Genomic DNA, 19,847 nt, shown 5'->3' with positions numbered 1-19,847 from the left:
AAGGCAAGGGAAAAGTAGTTTGGCTATTCTTGCCAGATGGACAGTTAGCAATAGGGACCCTCCTACAGCCTCCATCCTCTCGTGCTGCTGTTGCCGGCCAGGCCATACAATCGCTGTCTCCCAGAGGAGGAGAAAGAATGGTGCAGTCCAGAAAGAAGCTCCCAGCGGAAGGGAGGTTGGCGGGCTTTTCCGACATAGGAGAGGGTTGGCTTTTGGAGGGCTCTTAGCAACGGCCCTGGTTTGACCCCCTTCAGCTCTGAGAAAATCAAATCATCGTACTGTTCTTCCAGGCGCGATGCAGCATCAGCAGCTGTAGGTCAGGGCAGCGTTCCTCCCGGCCTGTTAATTACCTGCTCTTTGCCCTCTCTTGGTTGCTGCCTCTGCAAAGCGCTACTGAGAAGTGGAGAAAACGACCACCACCCCTCCCCCTCACTGCCTGGGGGTTCAGGCTCGATTGTGAGTCCTTGTACATACATCATCTCGACGCGTTGATAGGCGGGACTGAGAGGGGGGTTCCAGCCCCCCTGGACTGGCCGAGGTTTTATTCCAGAGTCACTGGCGCGTGGCTGCGCTTTTCTTTCCTGTTTGTAGGTGAAACCCCATTGGCTTCATTGGCTCCTTGATTTAAACCACGCCCGGCTTTCTGCCCGCTTTGCTGCTGCTGGGCCCGGCCGCCCCGCCGCATCTCAGACCCGCTTGCAGGGAGCCCGGGCGCTGCTGCGGTCGCTATTGTGTGGATGCCGCGCGTGTCCTCTCTTCTCTTCCAGAGATGGCTAACAGGGGCCCCAGCTATGGCTTAAGCCGAGAGGTGCAGGAGAAGATCGAGCAGAAGTACGACGCGGACCTGGAGAACAAGCTGGTGGACTGGATCATCCTGCAGTGCGCCGAGGACATAGAGCACCCGCCCCCCGGCAGGACCCATTTTCAGAAATGGTTAATGGACGGGACGGTAAGACCCGCAGCGATCTTGGTTGCCCGGGCGGTGGGCAGGAAAACCCGCCCCAGGGCTCTTTCTTTCAACGCGAGGTCCCGGGAGGAGCTGCTGTTGCCAAGCTCTTTCTCACGGGAGGGACGGGGATACCCTTATTTCTTCAGGGTTGGAAAATTCGTACTCCATGCACAATTCCTTAGCTAGCTCAGAGGATTCCCCACCCATCCAAGCATCGCAGCTTCCTTCCGAGTTGCCGGCAAATTTAAGGCCCTAGTGATTTTCCCACTGAGAATAGAAATAAATATTTCCTTGTGATCTCAGCAGCCTTCTTGGTGCATCTGCGCTTCTGGGCCATTTCTTCCCCCAGGGGAACCAGCTGGTTACACAGTAAAACAAAGGATGGGTGTGGGGGTAGCCTCCTTCCCTACCTTCTGGGAACCAGGCTCCCTGGAGGTGCTTAATGGCCGCCTGTGGATGGATGGGTTCTCAGGAACCTGAAGAGAGTCCTTTGATAACTGCTGTTTTGACCAGATGTTCATGTGTGTTTGGGGATTTGAGGAACATAGACTCAACTGATCCAAACAAGTCCATCTCTTCTCACGAGCTGTGATTTACTGTTACATAACTGCTATTCCACGCATTTGTTGAGTAGTCCAAGACTTGGGGTATAGGTGTCTGGGTGAAGATACCACCCGTGTTAAAGTTCAGTTCTTTTACACATCATTAACACATGTGGGATGAGTTATTGAAAGCTGATTCTGATTTACCTTTGGTACAGAGCAGATCAGAACCCACCTCCCTCCCCCAGAAACCACAAACTCATCTCTTCATTAAAAATGTAGACTCCCATCCTCGTCACCTTGTGCCATTCTCTATTTGTAAATATTCTGTCCTTTGCTGGGAAAAAGGAAGAGAGGAATAAGGAGGGAATGGACTGCAGGACTCTGTGGTCAGGTGCAGCCCTGGGCATGGGGTGGTGTGAGTGTTGGGGATGTAGTGTGGGAACCTGGCTGCGCAGCCCTGACCAAACCCGGTGAGCTGTGTCTCCTGCTGTGTGTATTGTGGGGGAGGGATTCACTTCTCATTTATGACATTGATTAAAAAGGGAAACACTGATTCTGTGTCCCCACCCCACCCCCTTCAGGTCCTGTGCAAGCTGATAAACAGTTTATACCCACCAGGACAAGAGCCCATCCCTAAGATCTCAGAGTCAAAGATGGCTTTTAAGCAGATGGAGCAGATCTCCCAGTTCCTAAAAGCTGCGGAGATCTATGGCGTCAGGACCACTGACATTTTTCAGACGGTGGATCTATGGGAAGGTAAACAGCCCTTCAGCCTCTGGGTCTGTCCTCCCCCTGCCCCCACACCCCTTCCATTTGCCCTGTTTGTGAAAGCCACTCAGGATGTTCTTCCCTGTGCCTGTGGGTATGTGGGGAGTGCTCTCAGCAGCCCTGGTACCCTCCTTTGTGATGTTCTTTCAAAAGGGGTACTCTCCTCTAGGAACGCACACCCTGAGGACATGCATGGTAAAGGATCTCAGAAAACTAGTGCGTAAACAGAATCCTCCACAGAAAGGAAGCAAAAATGGTTACATGGATGCCTTTTATTCCTACTGCCCTCCCATAGCAAATCATAGCTACTGGAGGAGAAGGGAGGCAGGGGGCCAGTGTACTTCTGACTCACCAGCATCAAGGCTTATAGACAAAGCCATCTGGTGCAATGTTGTCATTCAACCTGAGAAATAAATAGCACTCCAATCTTTTACTAAACAGTTATCTGGGAGCTTAGTGATTGTACCTCTCAGTATGACAAATAATTTTTTTTTTTTTTTTTTTTACTTTTGTGAAGTGACCTGGTGAGGAAATCTTACAAAGGCATAAAAATCAAATCACATTCTTAGATAAATCTAGCATTCCACCATTATTGGGGAAAACAATATGAATTGAGACATTCTCAGAGTCTAGTGTACCTTTAGCGAAAATATGCATTTCCATCCATGCAGCTGTATCCTTTCTTGACTGAGACCTGCCCGAGGCACTGAGAGATACAGACTAGTTTAAGCAGGACTGCCAGATTGACTCTCACATGCTCATTGTCATTAGCCATCATCATGGCCTGACCAATAGAATCCCCAGGCCAGTGACCCAAATGGGTTTGCTAGCAGTGAGAATGGATAATGTTCCTCTGATCAAATGTCATGGCATTTTAAGGGGTATTCAGAGGGTGGTTGAAAGAGATTTCTAGCAGAGGAACACTTTACCAAATAAGTTATAAAGAAACAGCTACCTCTATAATCCTCAGTTACCTCCTTGGACCTCTGTCATGCAGAGAGCCATTTCATGTTTCTCACAGATGAGTAGTTAAAATCCTAAGATGCCAAGAGATTTACCTTGCTTATTACCATTACTTTAAAAATTCATATACCCCAAAATTCAGGCCAGATCACTGGACTCTGTGACACTTGCCTCCAAATCCCCGTATGTCATGGTCCAGCCTTGGTGCCTGCTTTCTAGGTCAAACCTATGGTGATTCTCCTCAGTTAATAAAGAGAGCTACTGGTTATTGATGTTCTCCTGTACACTAGGCATTGGATAAATGCTTTTCTGAATTATGCCAATCAGTTCTTCTAACAAAATTTTAAGGTAAGTGTTTTTAAATTCCCCATTTCAGTTGTTGAAGTATATGGTTATGTGTGACCATCAGAGAACTAGTAATTAGAAGAGCTGGGACTCAAACCCAGGCCCTCTGATGCCAGGGCCTTAACTAGTCTGCCAGGGCATTCTTTGGCCAGGAAGCCTAGTTTCCTTCTCTTACACCGTGAATGTGCTGTTGAGTCATAATAATGACTAGTTGCTGCTGCTGCTGCTGATGATGATGATGATGATGGCGATGAGGAGGATGAGTCAAGGCTGTGTGGGACAGAAGGATAGGGAGCTAGTGTGGATGGCAGGGACCCTGGTGAGGCCCCCTGCCAAGTGCAGGAAGTATGTAGGAGTAGGAAACTGGGAGGTCTATAGAAGGCGGGGATCTCAAGGGAGCTTTCCTGTTTTTATGTTTCTTAGGAGATTTTACTCCCCTCCCACCTTTGTCCAAAGACCATGAAGGTAAGCTTTACACCTGGGAGGTAATTACAGCCAGAGGAATGGAGTGTGGGGAGCAATGAATGATCCCTGATGAACAACCTGGTGGAGGTCTATACCACCTGCTCCAGCCCCCTGTGTTGGATCCTCCTTAAGGAACAGGAAGATAAGGAGGCGTGAGTGTGACTGTAGTAGCCTGAGTTGGGGCCGTGAACCGTTGACCCCAGGATAGGATAATGCTTCTAGAAAGGGAGAAAAAGACACACTAAGGGTCCCATCATGAACGCAGAAAAAGGATCAGCTTTTAAAGGAAAGAATGAAAGAGACTCATTCCAAGGGTGCTGTGACTGATGATAGTCAGAAGAACACTATGTAGACTCTGCAGAAGGTTGGGGTGAGTTGAGAGTGTAGACAACAGGGAAGCAGAAGCTTAAGAGTTTCCTAATGACTCCAGAGACCTCTTGGGGCTCAAGGATTCAGGGAGATTGGTTATGATTTGGACAGCACTCTTGGTATTTCCCAGGACCTCTGTCTGAAGCTCTGGCCAGAGCTGGTTACTATATAATTGATCAGAGGTAGAAAAGTTGGTTTCCTTCAACAGAAGCAGGGAGGGTAGGGCTAGTGGTGTGGAATCATGGAAGTAGCAAGCATGGCCAGAGTCCTTCCTCAAGAGTTGGTTGCTAGTCATGAGTTTTGGGATGACTAAGCTGAAATCAAAGGGCTGTTGCAGGGCAGGGTTGGCGTGTTTTTATGTCTGTGTTCATGTGAGGGCGTACACATTGTATACACAGATATTGGACTAGCCATTTAGCTTAGTCCCACATTCTCTCTACATTCTACCCCTGACTGAGGTTTCAAATCTGTCCTCACATTTCGGTTTACTCAGCTAATTCCCAATTCCCTGAACCGTGGCTGTGGTGGCCATGGTTGCTGCAGTCCCAGCCCCCTTTCTTGGGCATTTTTCTTTCTTCTATGACATTTTATACTCAACTGCTCTCAATCTTCCATTTCCCTGGCTTGATGTTTTCTTCCTAAGCAGGGATCTGCTTGCCCAGAGATGCCTGGTGACTTTCTAGGCTGCCTCTTGCAAACCAGTAAAGCTGAAGAAGTCCAGGATTACCAAATGCCTTCTTGTTAAGTCTTCAGTTATTTATAGAAGCAGGGGCCCTAGATACATCTACTATCCTTAAGCCCCTTTGAGGTGGAATATTTGGAATGGACTTGGGAACAATCAGAATACAAGATTCTTCAAAAAGGAAATCAAGGCTGAATGTTCCAGGAAAAAATCTGTCAGGGACATTGTAGACAAAAGCTACTGAAGTCCCCTCTAAAGGAAGCTGGGGTGACCAGTTTCCTTGTGGTGACAGAGAAGAAGGGAGGACAGTTTAAAAGCATGGAAGGAGGCTGGGGATGTTTTTCTCTAGGATAAAAGAAATGTTGTCAGATTGCTATGGATGCCTGGATGAGGCGGGGTGGAGCCAACTCAGCTGTCTATGACGCAGAGGAGAGTATGCCGTAGGTAAGACTTAGCATCTTTTCTGAGAGCAGAAATGGGAGAGGAGAAAGAGAGGAGCATAAGGGAGGGGTGTATGCGTGTGTGTGTGTGCGCGCATTAGTTAGACAACACATGGGAGTGAGTGTGCTAGTACAATATCTGGTTAGAAACACTGCAATGGACACTTATCCTGGAAGGTAGAAGAGAGTACAGACTCCTGAATCAGAAATTAGACTGCCAGGTTCAAATCTGTGCTCCATGACTTTTCAATTAGCCTCTAAGCCTCCATTTTCTCAGGTGTAGTAAAATGGGGATAATAGTACCTACTTCTTAGAGTTGATATAAAAAATAAATGAGGGATAATAGAATAGTGTCTGGAAGAAGTAGAGTATATGAAGAATTGGCAGCGTAGAATTACTCTTGTCATTGTCCTGTCCTTTCTAAGACTAATAACTAGTAAGAGATGGAGGAATGAGGCTAGAAAGGCACACACTCTTCTTAGAACAAAGGACTGAACTAATGGCCCCACACAGGAGCTGATAGGATGGCCTGTTTGACCTTTGTCCTCTCTGCCACCATCTGTGGAATCTTCATTGGTCATCCTGCACACAGGAAGGTGCCAACTCTCTGAGTCACTTGATAGACTTGTCACTCAGTGGTTATTGTTTTTTTTTTTTTTTTTTTTTTTGGTGTCTTTCCCCACAACATGTAGCTTGGTCAATTTCAGACCCAGAAATGGAACCAGCATGAGTTTCAGAGTAAGGTAGATGGACAGAAGCCCTTCTTCAGCTGGATACCAGCAGCATGACCATGTTGAGATTGCTTAGCTTCTAACAGCCTCTGCTCTCTTCTGTGTAAACAGGTCTGGTGTCTCCCTCATGGATTTATTGTAAGGATTAAATGTAAAAAGCCTAGCACAGTGCCTGGCTCCTAGACACCTAATAAACTTCACCTTCTCTTCCCCTATGATTAGCCCATCAGTAACTGACCTTTCTGGTTTATTTGTGTAACCACTTGGTGGGTGTTACACATAAAGAATTCTAGAATGTCAGAGCAGGTGAGGCTTAAAGATCAACCAATCCAATTACTCTTCTCAGTGAGCTCACTGATGAGGACCCTGGATGCCTGGTTTTCCCTTCTGTGGATGACTCAGAGCTGAGGGTTGTGTTTTACACTGGAAGTGGAGAGCCTGGAAGGTTCAAATATATTCTTCGGGGAGGTGTCACTATATGTGCCATTCCTCAACAGCAAGAGCAGAAGAGACATTCCTCCCAGTGTGAGATATGTGGGGACATTGCAGGGTACTTGAGACATAACAAATGCCTGCTGCTTGAAGCCTCCTTTTCTGTCAGCACACTCTTCATTGCTTTTGTTGTTTAGTGGCTGCTGTCATTCATATTTGATGGGATTTTCATTTAGCAATGGTTCTCAAACTGGCTTGCATCAGAATCACTTGATAGTCTTGATAAAACACAGACTGATGGGTGACAGTTCCAGTTTCTGAGGTATTAACTGTGGGGTGAGGTCCAAGAATTTGCATTTCTTACCAATTTGCAGGTGATGCTCCTTCTGCTGGCCTGGGGAACCCCACTATGAGAATCAATCCTGCAATATTTCATCATGCTGGGGAGGCAAGCAACAAAAATTTATAAAAACTGCAGAACAAATTCAACCTACCCTTTGGCATTTTCCCTTTGGCTATAGAAATGTTTACTGTACCTTGAGTGGGAAACTGGGGACTGTGCCTAAGATATTATTCAGGGAAATAAGAATGATTTCTATTCCACTTCTTGCTATCTCTGTAAGTGCAAGAAACATTATTTTAATAATCCAGTTTCCAAGAGTTACAAGACTGGGACTGATATAAAATAGAAGTAGCTTTGAAAAATACAACTTTGATTTAAGACTAGTTTTTAGCATTAAAAGTAGAAATAGAAAGTAGAGCAGGGCTGACCCGACTTTCTACACAGCTGATCTCTCTATTGCCTTTGTATCTCTCTTTATCCTTCTCATTTTTTTCTTCTTTCCAAAGATATGCATAAGATATCTTGGAAGTACTAAAAAAATTAAGAGAACAAAATTCTTGTTGAACTATCCTTATGGTAAATATCTCTCAAATTTTACCAGCATTAAGAATCCTTGGGTTGGATCATTACAGTGCAGAACCTCTGACCTCAGTCCCCAGAGATTATAATTTAGTAGTCTGGGGTACATGACCATATTTGGAATAATGTTACTTTGTGATAATGTGTGAAGCAGGGAATACTCTACTGTCAAATAAAAGCATCCATTGCTACTTGACACTCTTTTTCAGACTTAACAGGTGAGACAGAGAGAGCTACCATCCATGCCACCAATCTTTTCAAAATTTTTATGACTATTTCTTTCACTCAGTTTTAAGGTCACAACAAAATTAAGAGACAGATATTTCCCATATGCCCTCTGCCCATCATCCGCCTCCCCATTATCTCTACCATAGTGGTAAATATGTTATAATTGATGAACCTATATTGACACATCATTATCACACAAAGCCTACAGTTTACACAGGGTTCACCCCTGCTGTTGCGCATTCTGTGGGTTTGGACAAATGTATAATGACGTGTATTGTAATATCATACAGCATATTTTCACTGCTTTAAAAATCCTCTGTGGTCCATTTTTCATCCCTCTCCATCCCCAACCCTGGCAATTACTGATGTTTTTATAGTCTTTCTAGTTTTGCCTTGTCCAGAGTATCCTATAGTTGGTATGGTACAGTTCATAAGCCCTTTCTGATTCTACCAGCATTTTTTTTTTATTATTGTAAACAAATGGGATACATGCTGTTTCTCTTTTTGTACATGGCATAAAGGCATACCATTTGTGTAATCATAAATTTACATAGGGTAATGTTTGATTCATTCTGTTATTTTTTCCCTTCCCCCCACCCCTTCCACCCCTCTTTTCCCTCTATACAGTCCTTCCTTCCTCCATTCTTGCCCCCCTCCCTAACCCTAACTCTAACCCTAACACTAACCCCAACACTAACCCCTTCCACCCCCCATTCTACCAGCATTTTTTAAAAATTTCAAGTCTAATATTAGCTTCCTCCCATGACAGAGGTCTGGAAGAGACCAGAGAGCCCCATCAAAATCCTGAGATGTTAATGTTAATATGGCCCCTCCTCTTTCCTGTGTTACTTTCCTTCTTATGGTCAGTGGTCTATTCTTAGATGACCACCAAGACTCAATCTCATTTCTGCTGCATCTAGAAAATTCTCAACCTCTGGTTTGTCCTTTTTTAGACTGTTTTTCTCCTTTTTTCTTGTAAGAATGGCCTTGAGCTCAAGCTGACTTGAGGAACCACAAGCATCCAGCAAAACATTCAGTGGCATTCTCAGGGAGCAACATGATTCTAAGTCGCCAGAGCCCTGGACTGACTCCCAACTTGGGTCAAAGCCCTTCTAATGAAAGGTTTTGTGTTTTGACCTTGTGGAAGATATCTCTGAAGGAAGAATTTATTGCTTAACAAATATTTAGTATTTATGACATGCTGGACATTGTGATATTTTAAAAAATTGAAAACCAAAGTATTAGAGCTCCTTGCCTGTTCATCTGGCTGCCTCAGAATCATCTCAAAAGATTACCCCAGAATCTGATTATTTAAGATGCTTAGGTAATTCTGATGCTTTTTAAGTCACAAGGTTTTTGTTTTTTGTTTTTCGTTTTTAAAAAAAAGCAGGTTTTTCCAACTTGCCTAATGATTTGAATCACCTGGGGAGTTTATTAAAAATGTAGGCTCCCACAACTTGCCATATTTATCTCCCAAGACAATAACCTCAACATTCATATTTTTAAAAAGATGGCCCCCACCTATATCCCATAATGCGCCAAGAGGCTTGGGAATCTGCTCTGAAGCAACTGTGTATGGCCATTTTTTTTCTTTTTTTCCTTGCATGTCTTTGAAGGCGTCACAAGGCAGATGTTACACTTGGTTGTGATACAAGCAGTCTATCCGTTGTTGTTTTATTCCCCAGCACCATTCACAGGTCTTCTTGAACTTCACACTTCTTTATACACTTCATTTTTTTGACATCTGGTTACAGGGATCAGGCTCCACAAGCAACCCCAGATCCTTCCTCAGTCCTTTCTCATCTAACAGTACATACCTGACAGGGCTTCTGAACTGGCAAGAGAGGTCAGGCTAGAAAAAGGCCCTCTGACTGTCTCATCAGCCCAGGAGTGCTGCAAGTCTCCACATGGAACCTCTACTAGAAAATACACTAGACATGACAAGAAAATGAGCTAGTATGAACTGGTCACAGATGGCAGATTTTCGGTCATGTTAGTTAGAATCTTGTTAGTAACTACCTTGGTTGGCACACTGATTCCAACAGATTTTCTTTGCTTTAATGTTATTTGGGTAAAGATACAGCAAAGTTACTCCAGATGAAAGCATTTCAAGATTTATGGCTATTTGAGGTTGATGCATTTGATCCTGTGGAGCCCAAAACCTGTACCTTGGTTTTATCTCTCCTGCACTCTGTCCTGGCACTGGATCAGCCACTGTGACCCCTCCCATCATCCCTGATCACTGGCTCCTGCTGAGGAACCTGCTTCCACGTCCAGTCTGCAAGGGGACACTGTGACAGATCATGTGGTCAAGTGGACTGTAACTTTTTGCATTCAGGCAGATCCAAGGTAGAAGTGGGCTCCAGTTGACCTGTTGGGTGATTCTGGGCATGTTAATTAACCTCTTTGAATCAGTTTTCCCATCTGTAGGTGGGGGGGAATAATCCCAACTCCATGGGGTTAATTATGATAACAGAATAAACCATCTACCCTGAAACTGATATTAAATCCCCTGCCTTGGGACCTTTCTTAAGGGAAAATCTTTCCCATTTGTTCTTGTGAAATCATGTTTCCCCCTCCAGTTTCTGCCTCCATCAGGTAATCCATTCCTTTTTTACTCTGCTGTGATGAGGATGTATCTGTGGGGGGGGCTGTTTCTGGACATCTCTCCTTTGCCTGGAACAGCTTTTCCTATCCCTTCTGGGTTCACATTGTGCTTAAATTAATTAGCTCTCCCTGGTGAAGGAGACTCCTGTGGCCGAACGAAGCTTGCATTTCACTCTGCTGCAGGGCCGCAGCTATGGCTGCCTTGCTGGGTGTCAGGCTTCATATTTCCCCAGATCTGGACATTTCAGGCCAGGTCTTTCCAACTGCCAGAAACAGATTTCCTGTGTGCCCTTTGAACAGAGTGGAGAAGATGGTATAACCTAACCTGAACCTTCCTATGCTCCATGATTCTCTTTAAGAATGCTGTGCTTAAGACCAAACCTACTCCCTATCTTTTCCCAGAATGACTCTTTAAAACGTCATTACTATAGTTCTATTTTAAAAAAAAAAAAAAAAAAAAAGTGCATTCTGTCATACAGTGACAATTACTGAAATGCTTTTCATCTTTGGAAGAGAATTAACAACCATCTCTGCGTTTCCTCTCCTAATTCCTTGTATTCTTTCTGCTCTTCCCCTTCCATCTGCCACCCAAATACTCCATTCACCACCCCAGCTGTTCCTTGAGTCTGGGCATTCTCCATTGACAGCATTTCATCCTGTATCCATCAGCCAGTCCCACAGGGCCTCCTGGGATCCAGTCAATCACCCTGTGGTTAATGCAGGAGGTGGGGGTGGAGGAGAGAGGCCAGGGAAGGAGGATTTTCTCTCTCTTTGTATGAATGCACATCCTGGACTCAACTTCCGGTGAGAGCCCTAATTGTTTATTTTATTACAGTTCATACTCCATTCTCACTTTCCATCTGCCTTTCTCCTGTAATTCTGTATTCCCCAGTGACCCAGCTGTAGCAGTCAGGCCAGAGACCACAGATGGCTCACTCTGTCCAAAGAAGGACTTTTCATATTTGCCTTTTAACCTTCTCAGCTCCCTGCTAGGCTGAAGGCTCCTTTCCTTTTAAACCAAGTACCTTTCAGCTCTTGTCTTCCACACCGGTATCTTGCACAGACCTTTGCTCTGCTTTCTAAATGGCAGGCGACCTACACAGTAGCATCTCTCTCAACCCAGGGCATGTCACCTGGAAGGGAGAACAGGAGAAAGGATAGGAGGAACAGGCTGACTTGCAGGGTCCAACTGCCTCCTCCACAGGCTCCTCTGTGGCAGTGCTCCCTTCCCATGCAGGCCGCACTTCATGTGTCTCTTTCCTCTCCCACTCCTCTCTCTACACACAAGCTAGTGATTTATAGTCCCCATTTACTTCCTTTCACCCAGCACAAAATAAAGGGTCTTTTACTTGTGTCACGTGGAGTGGGTTCCGTGTTGATTTGCTGTTCTCCATTTGCCAGACCTCTGGCCTACAGAGCCAAGTGAATACTCAATTTGATGAACATGGATGCTTTTAGATACTTTTAACCCAAATAAAGCACAAGAGAGGAGCCACCTGGTGTTTGGTGCAGAATCGTTTCATCCAGTTTCTCCTCAATTTTCTTTTCTCTTTCTAATCCTAAGTAAAGTGCTCTTCTGCAGACCAGGATGCCAACCCCTCCACAGGACTTCCCTTCACGCAGCTTGTAGAACTCACAAAGGCAAGTTCCTCTCCTTAGGCCAGGGATCTTTCTAGTTCTGAGCTGCAGGTGTTCAAAGTGTTCATTCATATAGCCACGAAGAGTGGATTGGAAAGGTAACTGATAGGAATTGAGAATAATTAATCAGGCTGATTTTTGTTCCTTTCTGAGTAATTTGGGAATGGTTACCCTAGGACCACTTTGGTAAGTGATAGCACTTCCCCCTTGAATGTCATCATCCACAGCCCACTATCAGAAATTTTGTCCTGGGTGTCCTTCCAGAATTCCTTGGCTCTAAAATACACTTTGCTTTAATCTCTTTATTGGCTTCCAGGGAAGGACATGGCAGCTGTGCAGAGGACCCTGATGGCTCTAGGCAGCGTTGCAGTCACCAAGGATGATGGCTGCTACCGGGGCGAGCCATCCTGGTTCCACAGGTAAAAGTCCCTTCTCTACCTCCTGCAGCAGACAGTTGAAGAGAGGGTGAGAAGCCTAGAAGCCCCCTAGGGCCGTTTGTATACAGAGTCCCTAGGAGCAAGCACTCCTGGTCCCACAGCTGAGTCCCCCAGAGCAAGGCAAGGCTGATGCTGTTCTTCAGGCCAACATTTCACCCAGGGAAAAAAGAGTAACACCTTTCTTATTAGATACCCAGATCCTCCTGCTCCTCCAGGTTCCTCTCCAGGGGATCACCAGCAATGGATGGGCTTTCTTAGAAGCAACTTGATATCTGTACTTGGTTTGTTAAGACCCCAGCAGCCCTGAGTGTTCTACCCCTGACTCACTCACTCACTTACCATCTTTTTCCCTTCCTTCCTTCTTCCCTTCCTCTTTTTATTTTGCCTTTTGTAATTAGTGAAGGTTAAATATGTCCTGTTTGTCAAACACAGTCCTGGTTAATATCTGTTGTCCCAGTGTATTAATTAATAACACCCACTTTCTTCTCAAAAGTGTCCCAGTCTAGATAATAAGTTATATGAACATCTCAGGTTACTAAAAGGACTTTTTAGGACCTTTTCCTAATATGATATTTTTGGGGGTGTGTGGTAAGGACAGGGAAGGCAGGAAGTTAAATTGCATAGCTTAGTTGTAGATAAAGAGAAAAGGACATTTGTAGCAGATAATTGGTAAATCATTTCCCTGTTGCCCTTTTCTTGTCATTGAGAATTATAAAAAGATACCAGCTTGTGTCATTTTAAATGACCTTGGTTTGAAAATCTCCTAGATATTGACCCATTGAATATTGATCCAGCATTATTAGTATGTGGCTGCAAATCCAAATTTATTTGCTATCTGGCTTTTTAGCAAAGTCTTCAGACTTCTGACCTAGAGTAAGACATTTGCCCTTGATAACTCCTAGGTCCCTCAGCTTTAAAATGGGGCATGAATCCTTGGTCCTGAGCAGGAAGGGTGGAATGGGATTAATGGCTTGGATTGTAGGAAGCATTGACTTTAAGTTTTATAAGAGTTTGAGGTAACCTTGCGAGAGGGGGTGAGAGGATGCAGACTGAGATGGTCAAAAATGGTGGAGAAGAAAGGCAAGTGGGAAGAGGAGAAAAAGAAGGAAAGATGAAAGTCAGTTCCCCAGGGAGGAAGCCACGGATTCTCCTTTTCTCATTTCTGGAAATTCTAAAAAAATCTGGGCTTCTATGGATAGGGGGCTCATGCCTCAGGGTAGGGCAAGAGTTGGGGTAGGTCATGGTTCAGAGTAGGGCTTGCTGGTCTATTTGATGCTCTTGGGTAGAGCCCCTCCAACTGTCCATCTGGACAAGGCTTTGACACTGTCATAGGACATTATTCCATCTCACTCTCCCCATCCAGGAAAGCTCAGCAGAATCGAAGAGGATTTTCAGAGGAGCAGCTTCGCCAGGGACAGAACGTAATTGGCCTGCAGATGGGCAGCAACAAGGGAGCCTCCCAAGCAGGCATGACTGGGTATGGGATGCCCAGGCAGATCATGTAAGGTGCCGCGTCCTGCCCCCCATAGAGAGGACCGATGTTCCACCCCACAGTCTCTATGAAAAAGAAATAGGTAGTCAGTCACCTTCTGACCTTCTCCTCTTTCTCAAAGCCTCCTGTCCCTGGTTTTTGCAAGTGCTGCAATTCTGCTGAGAATCCACGTTGCCTACTGCTGCCACCTTCTGTTCTTTTAGAACTATGCAAGGACTTTGCTTCCTTCCTCCTCCTGAGCTCTTTCTGTGCCCTGAAGTCCCCGTTTGATTATTTATTTATTTATTTGCCAAAAATCTCCCTCCTCAACTTATAGAACACACCTAATAAACAAATTAGTCTTGTGTCTTAAAGTGTATGGTTCATTCTTTGTCTTTGGGACTTCGCAGACTGGGCTGGTTTCTCTTAAATTCAAGAAACCCATAGGATGGAATTAAGCTATAGCTGTAGAAATACGGTTAGCTCTGAGGAAGCTCTCCAGTATAATGTTTATCTTGACAATCGCAGCAGAAAATTTAAAAATAATTTTGTCCACTATAGAGCTTAAAGCTATGAATTCAAGAAAAGGTCTTTGGCCCCCACATATTTTTTTGAGTACCTACTTTTTGCTTATTATACTAGACCTTGTAGAGGATGCAGGAATGAAAAAGGCAAAGCACCAGTTCTTCAGGAACTCTTGTATCTGTGCCCAGGAAATACCTGATGGGTGGCTGGATGGATGAACAGATGAATGCTTTTTATATAATGATGAATGGATAAATGGTTGAATGAATCAGCAGTTCTCATTTCTCTAACATTAATATTCCTGATACAGGTAATACCTTGGGCCTGATGTTGGCAATTATAGTTCTTCATCATTCAAGAAGGTTACGTAGTCTGCTCTCCTAAAGTCATCTATAGGATCTAAACCCTAATACTCTTGAATATTGCTATATTGAGATCTGCCTAAGATGGATAAGTTTTCAAGATTTTTTTCATGGGTAGGAAAATTAAGAGGACAAATAAGCCTGGGGACCTTCAGTTCAGGTTATCTTTTCCTACAAAACAAACCTTTTAAAAAGTAATGCATTTAGTAAGAAAAGCAATAATTTATTCATATAATGAGTTGTAAGTTAACACATAAATGAGACTAGAGACATTGCCACCCTGTAAATGTTTGGGCAGTACTTTTTCAGACTTTTCTTCACAGTTCTAAGTTTCCTTAGGCTTCCATGAGATGCCTCTTAACATACCCTCCAGGAGTACCTGAGACCCTTTGTAGCTGCAGGTGAATCATCCAAGATGTCACCCCAACATGGTCTCCAATTCTTTCCTCAAACCTCACCTTGGAGTTGACAAAAAGTAAGAGAATGAGGTTGGTGGACACTGAAATGAAATAACACTGGGAGGACATTCCTAGAGAGATAGAAGGTTTGGAATGAGGGTAGGAGGGCTGAGAAAGAGCTGTCATCCGGGAGGAGACAAGTTGAAGATGGCATTCCAGCTATCCTTTGTCCTGACTTCCACACTGTCCTGGCTCCACTATTGGGAGGGCCCAGTTTGTAATTCCAAAGAATTCCTGCCTCCATATGTTTTCACCTCCCCCAGATCACCAAAACTGATCCAGACTTGGGCCTGAGATGTTTTTCTCCTTTCTCCTCACTTTGCACTTGCAAACTCAAGGAATATGAGTTCACAGGTAGCAACCGAAGACCCTTGAGATGTGAAAGCACTGTCAAGATCAGATGAAAGAATCACTTAGAATCAACCTAATAAACCCAATAACATCCAAAAATAATAAAGGGAAAATGTTATAAACATGGAACCATTCGTCATGAAGAAAAAAACTGGAGATGAGGAACTTCAACAAAAAGAAAATGAATGGTTATGATTGGTAGCAGAATGGATGCAAAGAACAAATCAGTAAATAAAAACACCAAAACGAAGCACGTTTTAAGAGATAACAGGCACAGGGTAGCGGGTGTAAGGAATCCCACGAAAACCACGCCGGACACCGGAAATCACATAAGGGAGTTTATTAAGCAAACAGTGTCTCCCTGCAGGGTAAGAGAGAAAATGAGAGGAAAAGAAAGGGAACGAGAAAGGGTGCATGCTAGAGAGATTGGAAAAGTGAGGAGGAGAAAGAAAGTGAGTCAGAAAAGCAAGAGAGAAAAGATGGCAGTGAAGCTATCTTTAAGAATCCTGCCAGGCTAACAGGGGAGCAATAATGGAGAAGGATACTTGCAAGCTGACTGATGAACCAATAGCTAGCTAGGATGTTCACAGACTGACAGTAGTTGGGAGGTGGGGAAAATGGCTGCACCGGAAAGGGCAGGGGAGCAGCTTTGTATTACAGCGGGGACAAGTGCTACAGTGCTTGCCTGTCATGCAGGAGGCTGGGTTTGATCCCCAGCAGCCAAATAATAATAATAATAGGAAAAATAGATGTAAACAAAAAATAAATGTTAAAAATAGGAGTTTATAATCATATAATTGGGATCTCAGAAGAAGAGGAAAAATCAATTAGGGGAGGAAAAGTTTAAAGAAATATTATTTTGAGATTTTCCTAGAATAAAAAGAGAAAGAGATAGAAAGGAGATAAGAACAGTTTTAAAAAACTCATAATGTGCAAAAAAATAATGATGATAAGAGTCCTCAGTGGGAAATATTACAGTATTTTATATTAATGTATGACCTCTGAAAATGAATAGAATACCCAAAGGACTTAAAATCAGCCTACTCCAGTGACACAGCCACATCAATGCTTATAGCAGTTCAATTTAAAATATCCAAGCTATGGAACCAACCTGGGTGCCCTTCAACAGTTGAATGGATAAAGAAAATGTGTTACTCAGTCATAAAGAACAATGATTTTTAGGACTTTTGCCAGTAAACGGGTGGATCTGGAGACTATCATGCCAAGTGAGATAAGCCAAAGGTCGAATGTTCTCTTTGATATGCAGATGCTAACACACAACAAAGTCAGGGGAAGGGAAGAATAGAAGTTCAGTGAGTTAGATAAAGGGGAATAAAGGGAAGAGAGGGTGGATAGGAATAGGAAAGACAGTGGAATAAATCTGACATACTTTCCTAGGTACATATATATATCCACCATGGTGAATCTCAACGTCATGTACATCCACAAGACTGTGTCCTTATTAGAATGAGTTATATGTCTTGTATGTATAATATGTCAAAATACACTACTGTCATGTATATCTAAAAAGAACAAATTTTTAAAAAAGAAAATAAATAGAAAACTCCTAAAGCTTTTAAAACAAAATAGCAGCTAACCAACTCCAGTAATATATTTTGAAAATCTGTTCAAATGAACCATTTTCTCTTCTTTTTCTTCTTTGAACTAGATGAGCTCTTTGGTAACCTACTTTTTTTGAAGTAAGCCCCTGTAAAACTGAAACCTTGTTCCATTTCTTATCTTTTCCTCTTTTATTTTATTATTTATTATGATTGTTATTGGTACATTAAAATTATACATAATATTAGTAGTGTGCTACATTTGTACATGCACTTAACATAATTTGGCAAAATCTACCAAATTATCCATGTACAAATATAGTACAATGACTATTTTAGTTTGTGCATTATAATTATATAATTATATATATTATGTATCATATATTTGTATAATAGATAATGTATTGTATATTATTGCATATATGTTATATATAATTATATAATTACACATATGAATCATAATATATATAATTATAATGCACAAACTAAAAGAGTAATAGTAATAACAGAAGGAAGATCAATATAGAGTAGAGCAAGTAGATTGTGGGAGAAAAGAGGGAGAAGCTGCTGAGGAATGACAATGATCTTTCCTCTTTTGAAGACATTGAGAGACTGCCTATTCCAAGTACTAAGTTTTATTTATAACAATGCTAGTGACCAGAATGAAATAACCTACCCAACAACATTTAGCTAATTAATTTCTTAAACAGGATTTAAAATCGACTTTTTTTTAGACTCACAGAGCAGATCTTTCTGCTAATCCTCTCATTAATTCTTCCCAAGGCACTATTAGTTATTCGGTTCTTTAAAAACTCTTTTGGTATCAGCAAAAACCACCTACGTGTTGAAGATATGAAACTGACTATAAAACTGTCCCTGTCAATCAATCAATAAGAATTTATTGAGTTTCTGCTATGTTTAAGAAATTATATGATAAACTGGGAGATAAAAAAAAATATGACATGATTCTTCACTGAATGAATTTATAGTCTAGTTGAATAGACAGAATATCCTTGATGGTTCCTTGCATCATTAATTGCCTGTTTAAGGGTCTAATGAAAGCAACATTCACTTGGACTTTCCAAAGGCAGGGTTCTCTGGCATGGGATGGTCAGGGAATGTTTGGTAGAATACACTGGACCGAGGAACCCTGTGCCATCATGGACATGTATCTGGTTTCTTTACCATTTTTCCCACAACCTTCCTGGACTCATCAGCTTTGAAATAATGAACAAAAAGTGCTTTGATTTCAAGACAAATTCTTCCTGGGTAGACTTGAACAAGGAGCAGTGGCTTTCATGTCTGGAGGTCTTGTTCCATGATGAATCTTTAGAAGGAAGGCTTAAATGTCAGGATCTTAATAGAAGGCATAAAAATTATTTGTTACTTTCTTTAAAGACCAAATTCTGTCAGCATTTGTGCCAAAAGCTTGGTTAGAGCTCAGCTTGATGTAGATACACAAAAGCTTTCATGGTGATGGCTGTAGGTCTACCGTCTCTGCTTTGTACATCAACTTCTCAACCCAGGGATCAAGATCAAGGCTCCTGTACATCATAGAAAAAGAAATACTTGCTTACAGCCAGTGACATCTTTAGGGTTGTACCAGGCTGCTGTGGGAACACATGTCCCATTTCTGGTTCTTTGATAAGTCAGGCAGAAAGATGAAGAGAACATCCAACACTAGGCTGAGAAGGTAGGTTAGAGTTCTGTACTTTCCATCTCATCCCTCCCACCAACAACTGTCACTGAAGCTGAGTCTTATATCAATGGAAACAAAGAGCTCACTTTTCAGAAGGTTTTGTTTTCTATTTCCAGGCGTCTGTCTCTTTAGTTGCCATTTGCAGAAAGCCTTAGTGGCATAAGAGATCACAGTGCTATTGTTGATAGTACATGTAATTGCATGGCCTCAAATTAGCAAAACTATTAATTCAATTAGTCATTAAAATTGAAATAATCCTATGAATCTTTCACTGCTACGATAACTGTAAAGCACAAAGAAAGCTTTGAATTATGGTAGCATTATTGCCAGAAATAAGTACATCATTCTTTTGAAAGTTTTGTGGGATTACTTCCCTTAGACATTTTGAAACCTAATTTTCCATATTCGAGTAGGTCAAGGTCAGCCTCTAGGATGACGTAGGTCCTGGACTGTCTTTCGAATGTACTTGGCTCACAGTGTGTGCATGATGAATGAAATCAATGCCATCATGACCCCTTATATAAAATTCTTTGCTCCCAAGCATTCAAACCACTTCAAATCGCAGGTGCCAGTCCTTGATAGGTTATTTACCCATTTCAGTTCCAAAACAGAAATTTCTTTGGGTTTCAAAGTATAGTCAAGTCCTTTTTTATTTTTAATAGAGCAATCTTTTTCCTTTCTCAAATTACAGACCTACTTAGCATGTTATATTTCCTTTCTAATTGCAAATGGTAGTGATTACGGGGGAGCAAACCTTGAACAGTCTTTATGTAAACCCTGAATGTCTTCAGTAATGCACCTCCTGTGGCCAACAAAGCCATAGACTAGAGGCCAATTGAGTAGGATTCTCTTAGGCCTCTAGTATTCAGTTTTTTCCACATTAATATTCTGTTAATTATAG

General features: G+C 42.7%; 1 protein-coding gene across 1 annotated transcript; it reads left to right on the top strand.

The window, feature by feature from the left end:
- The first annotated feature begins 214 nt into the window (after positions 1 to 214).
- Tagln3 (transgelin 3) lies at positions 215 to 14,366 on the top strand. Its single transcript, XM_047565408.1, has 4 exons — positions 215 to 949; positions 2,076 to 2,250; positions 12,401 to 12,503; positions 13,885 to 14,366. The coding sequence occupies exons 1-4, from the start codon at positions 770 to 772 to the stop codon at positions 14,024 to 14,026; spliced, it is 600 nt and encodes a 199-aa protein (XP_047421364.1). The 5' UTR covers positions 215 to 769; the 3' UTR covers positions 14,027 to 14,366.
- Positions 14,367 to 19,847: the final 5,481 nt, after the last annotated feature.

Source organism: Sciurus carolinensis, chromosome 9 (genome assembly GCF_902686445.1).
Source record: "Sciurus carolinensis chromosome 9, mSciCar1.2, whole genome shotgun sequence".
NCBI classification, from domain to species: Eukaryota; Metazoa; Chordata; class Mammalia; order Rodentia; family Sciuridae; genus Sciurus; species Sciurus carolinensis.
Note: the sequence above shows the minus strand (reverse complement) of the source record. Positions and strands in the feature narration are given on the sequence as shown.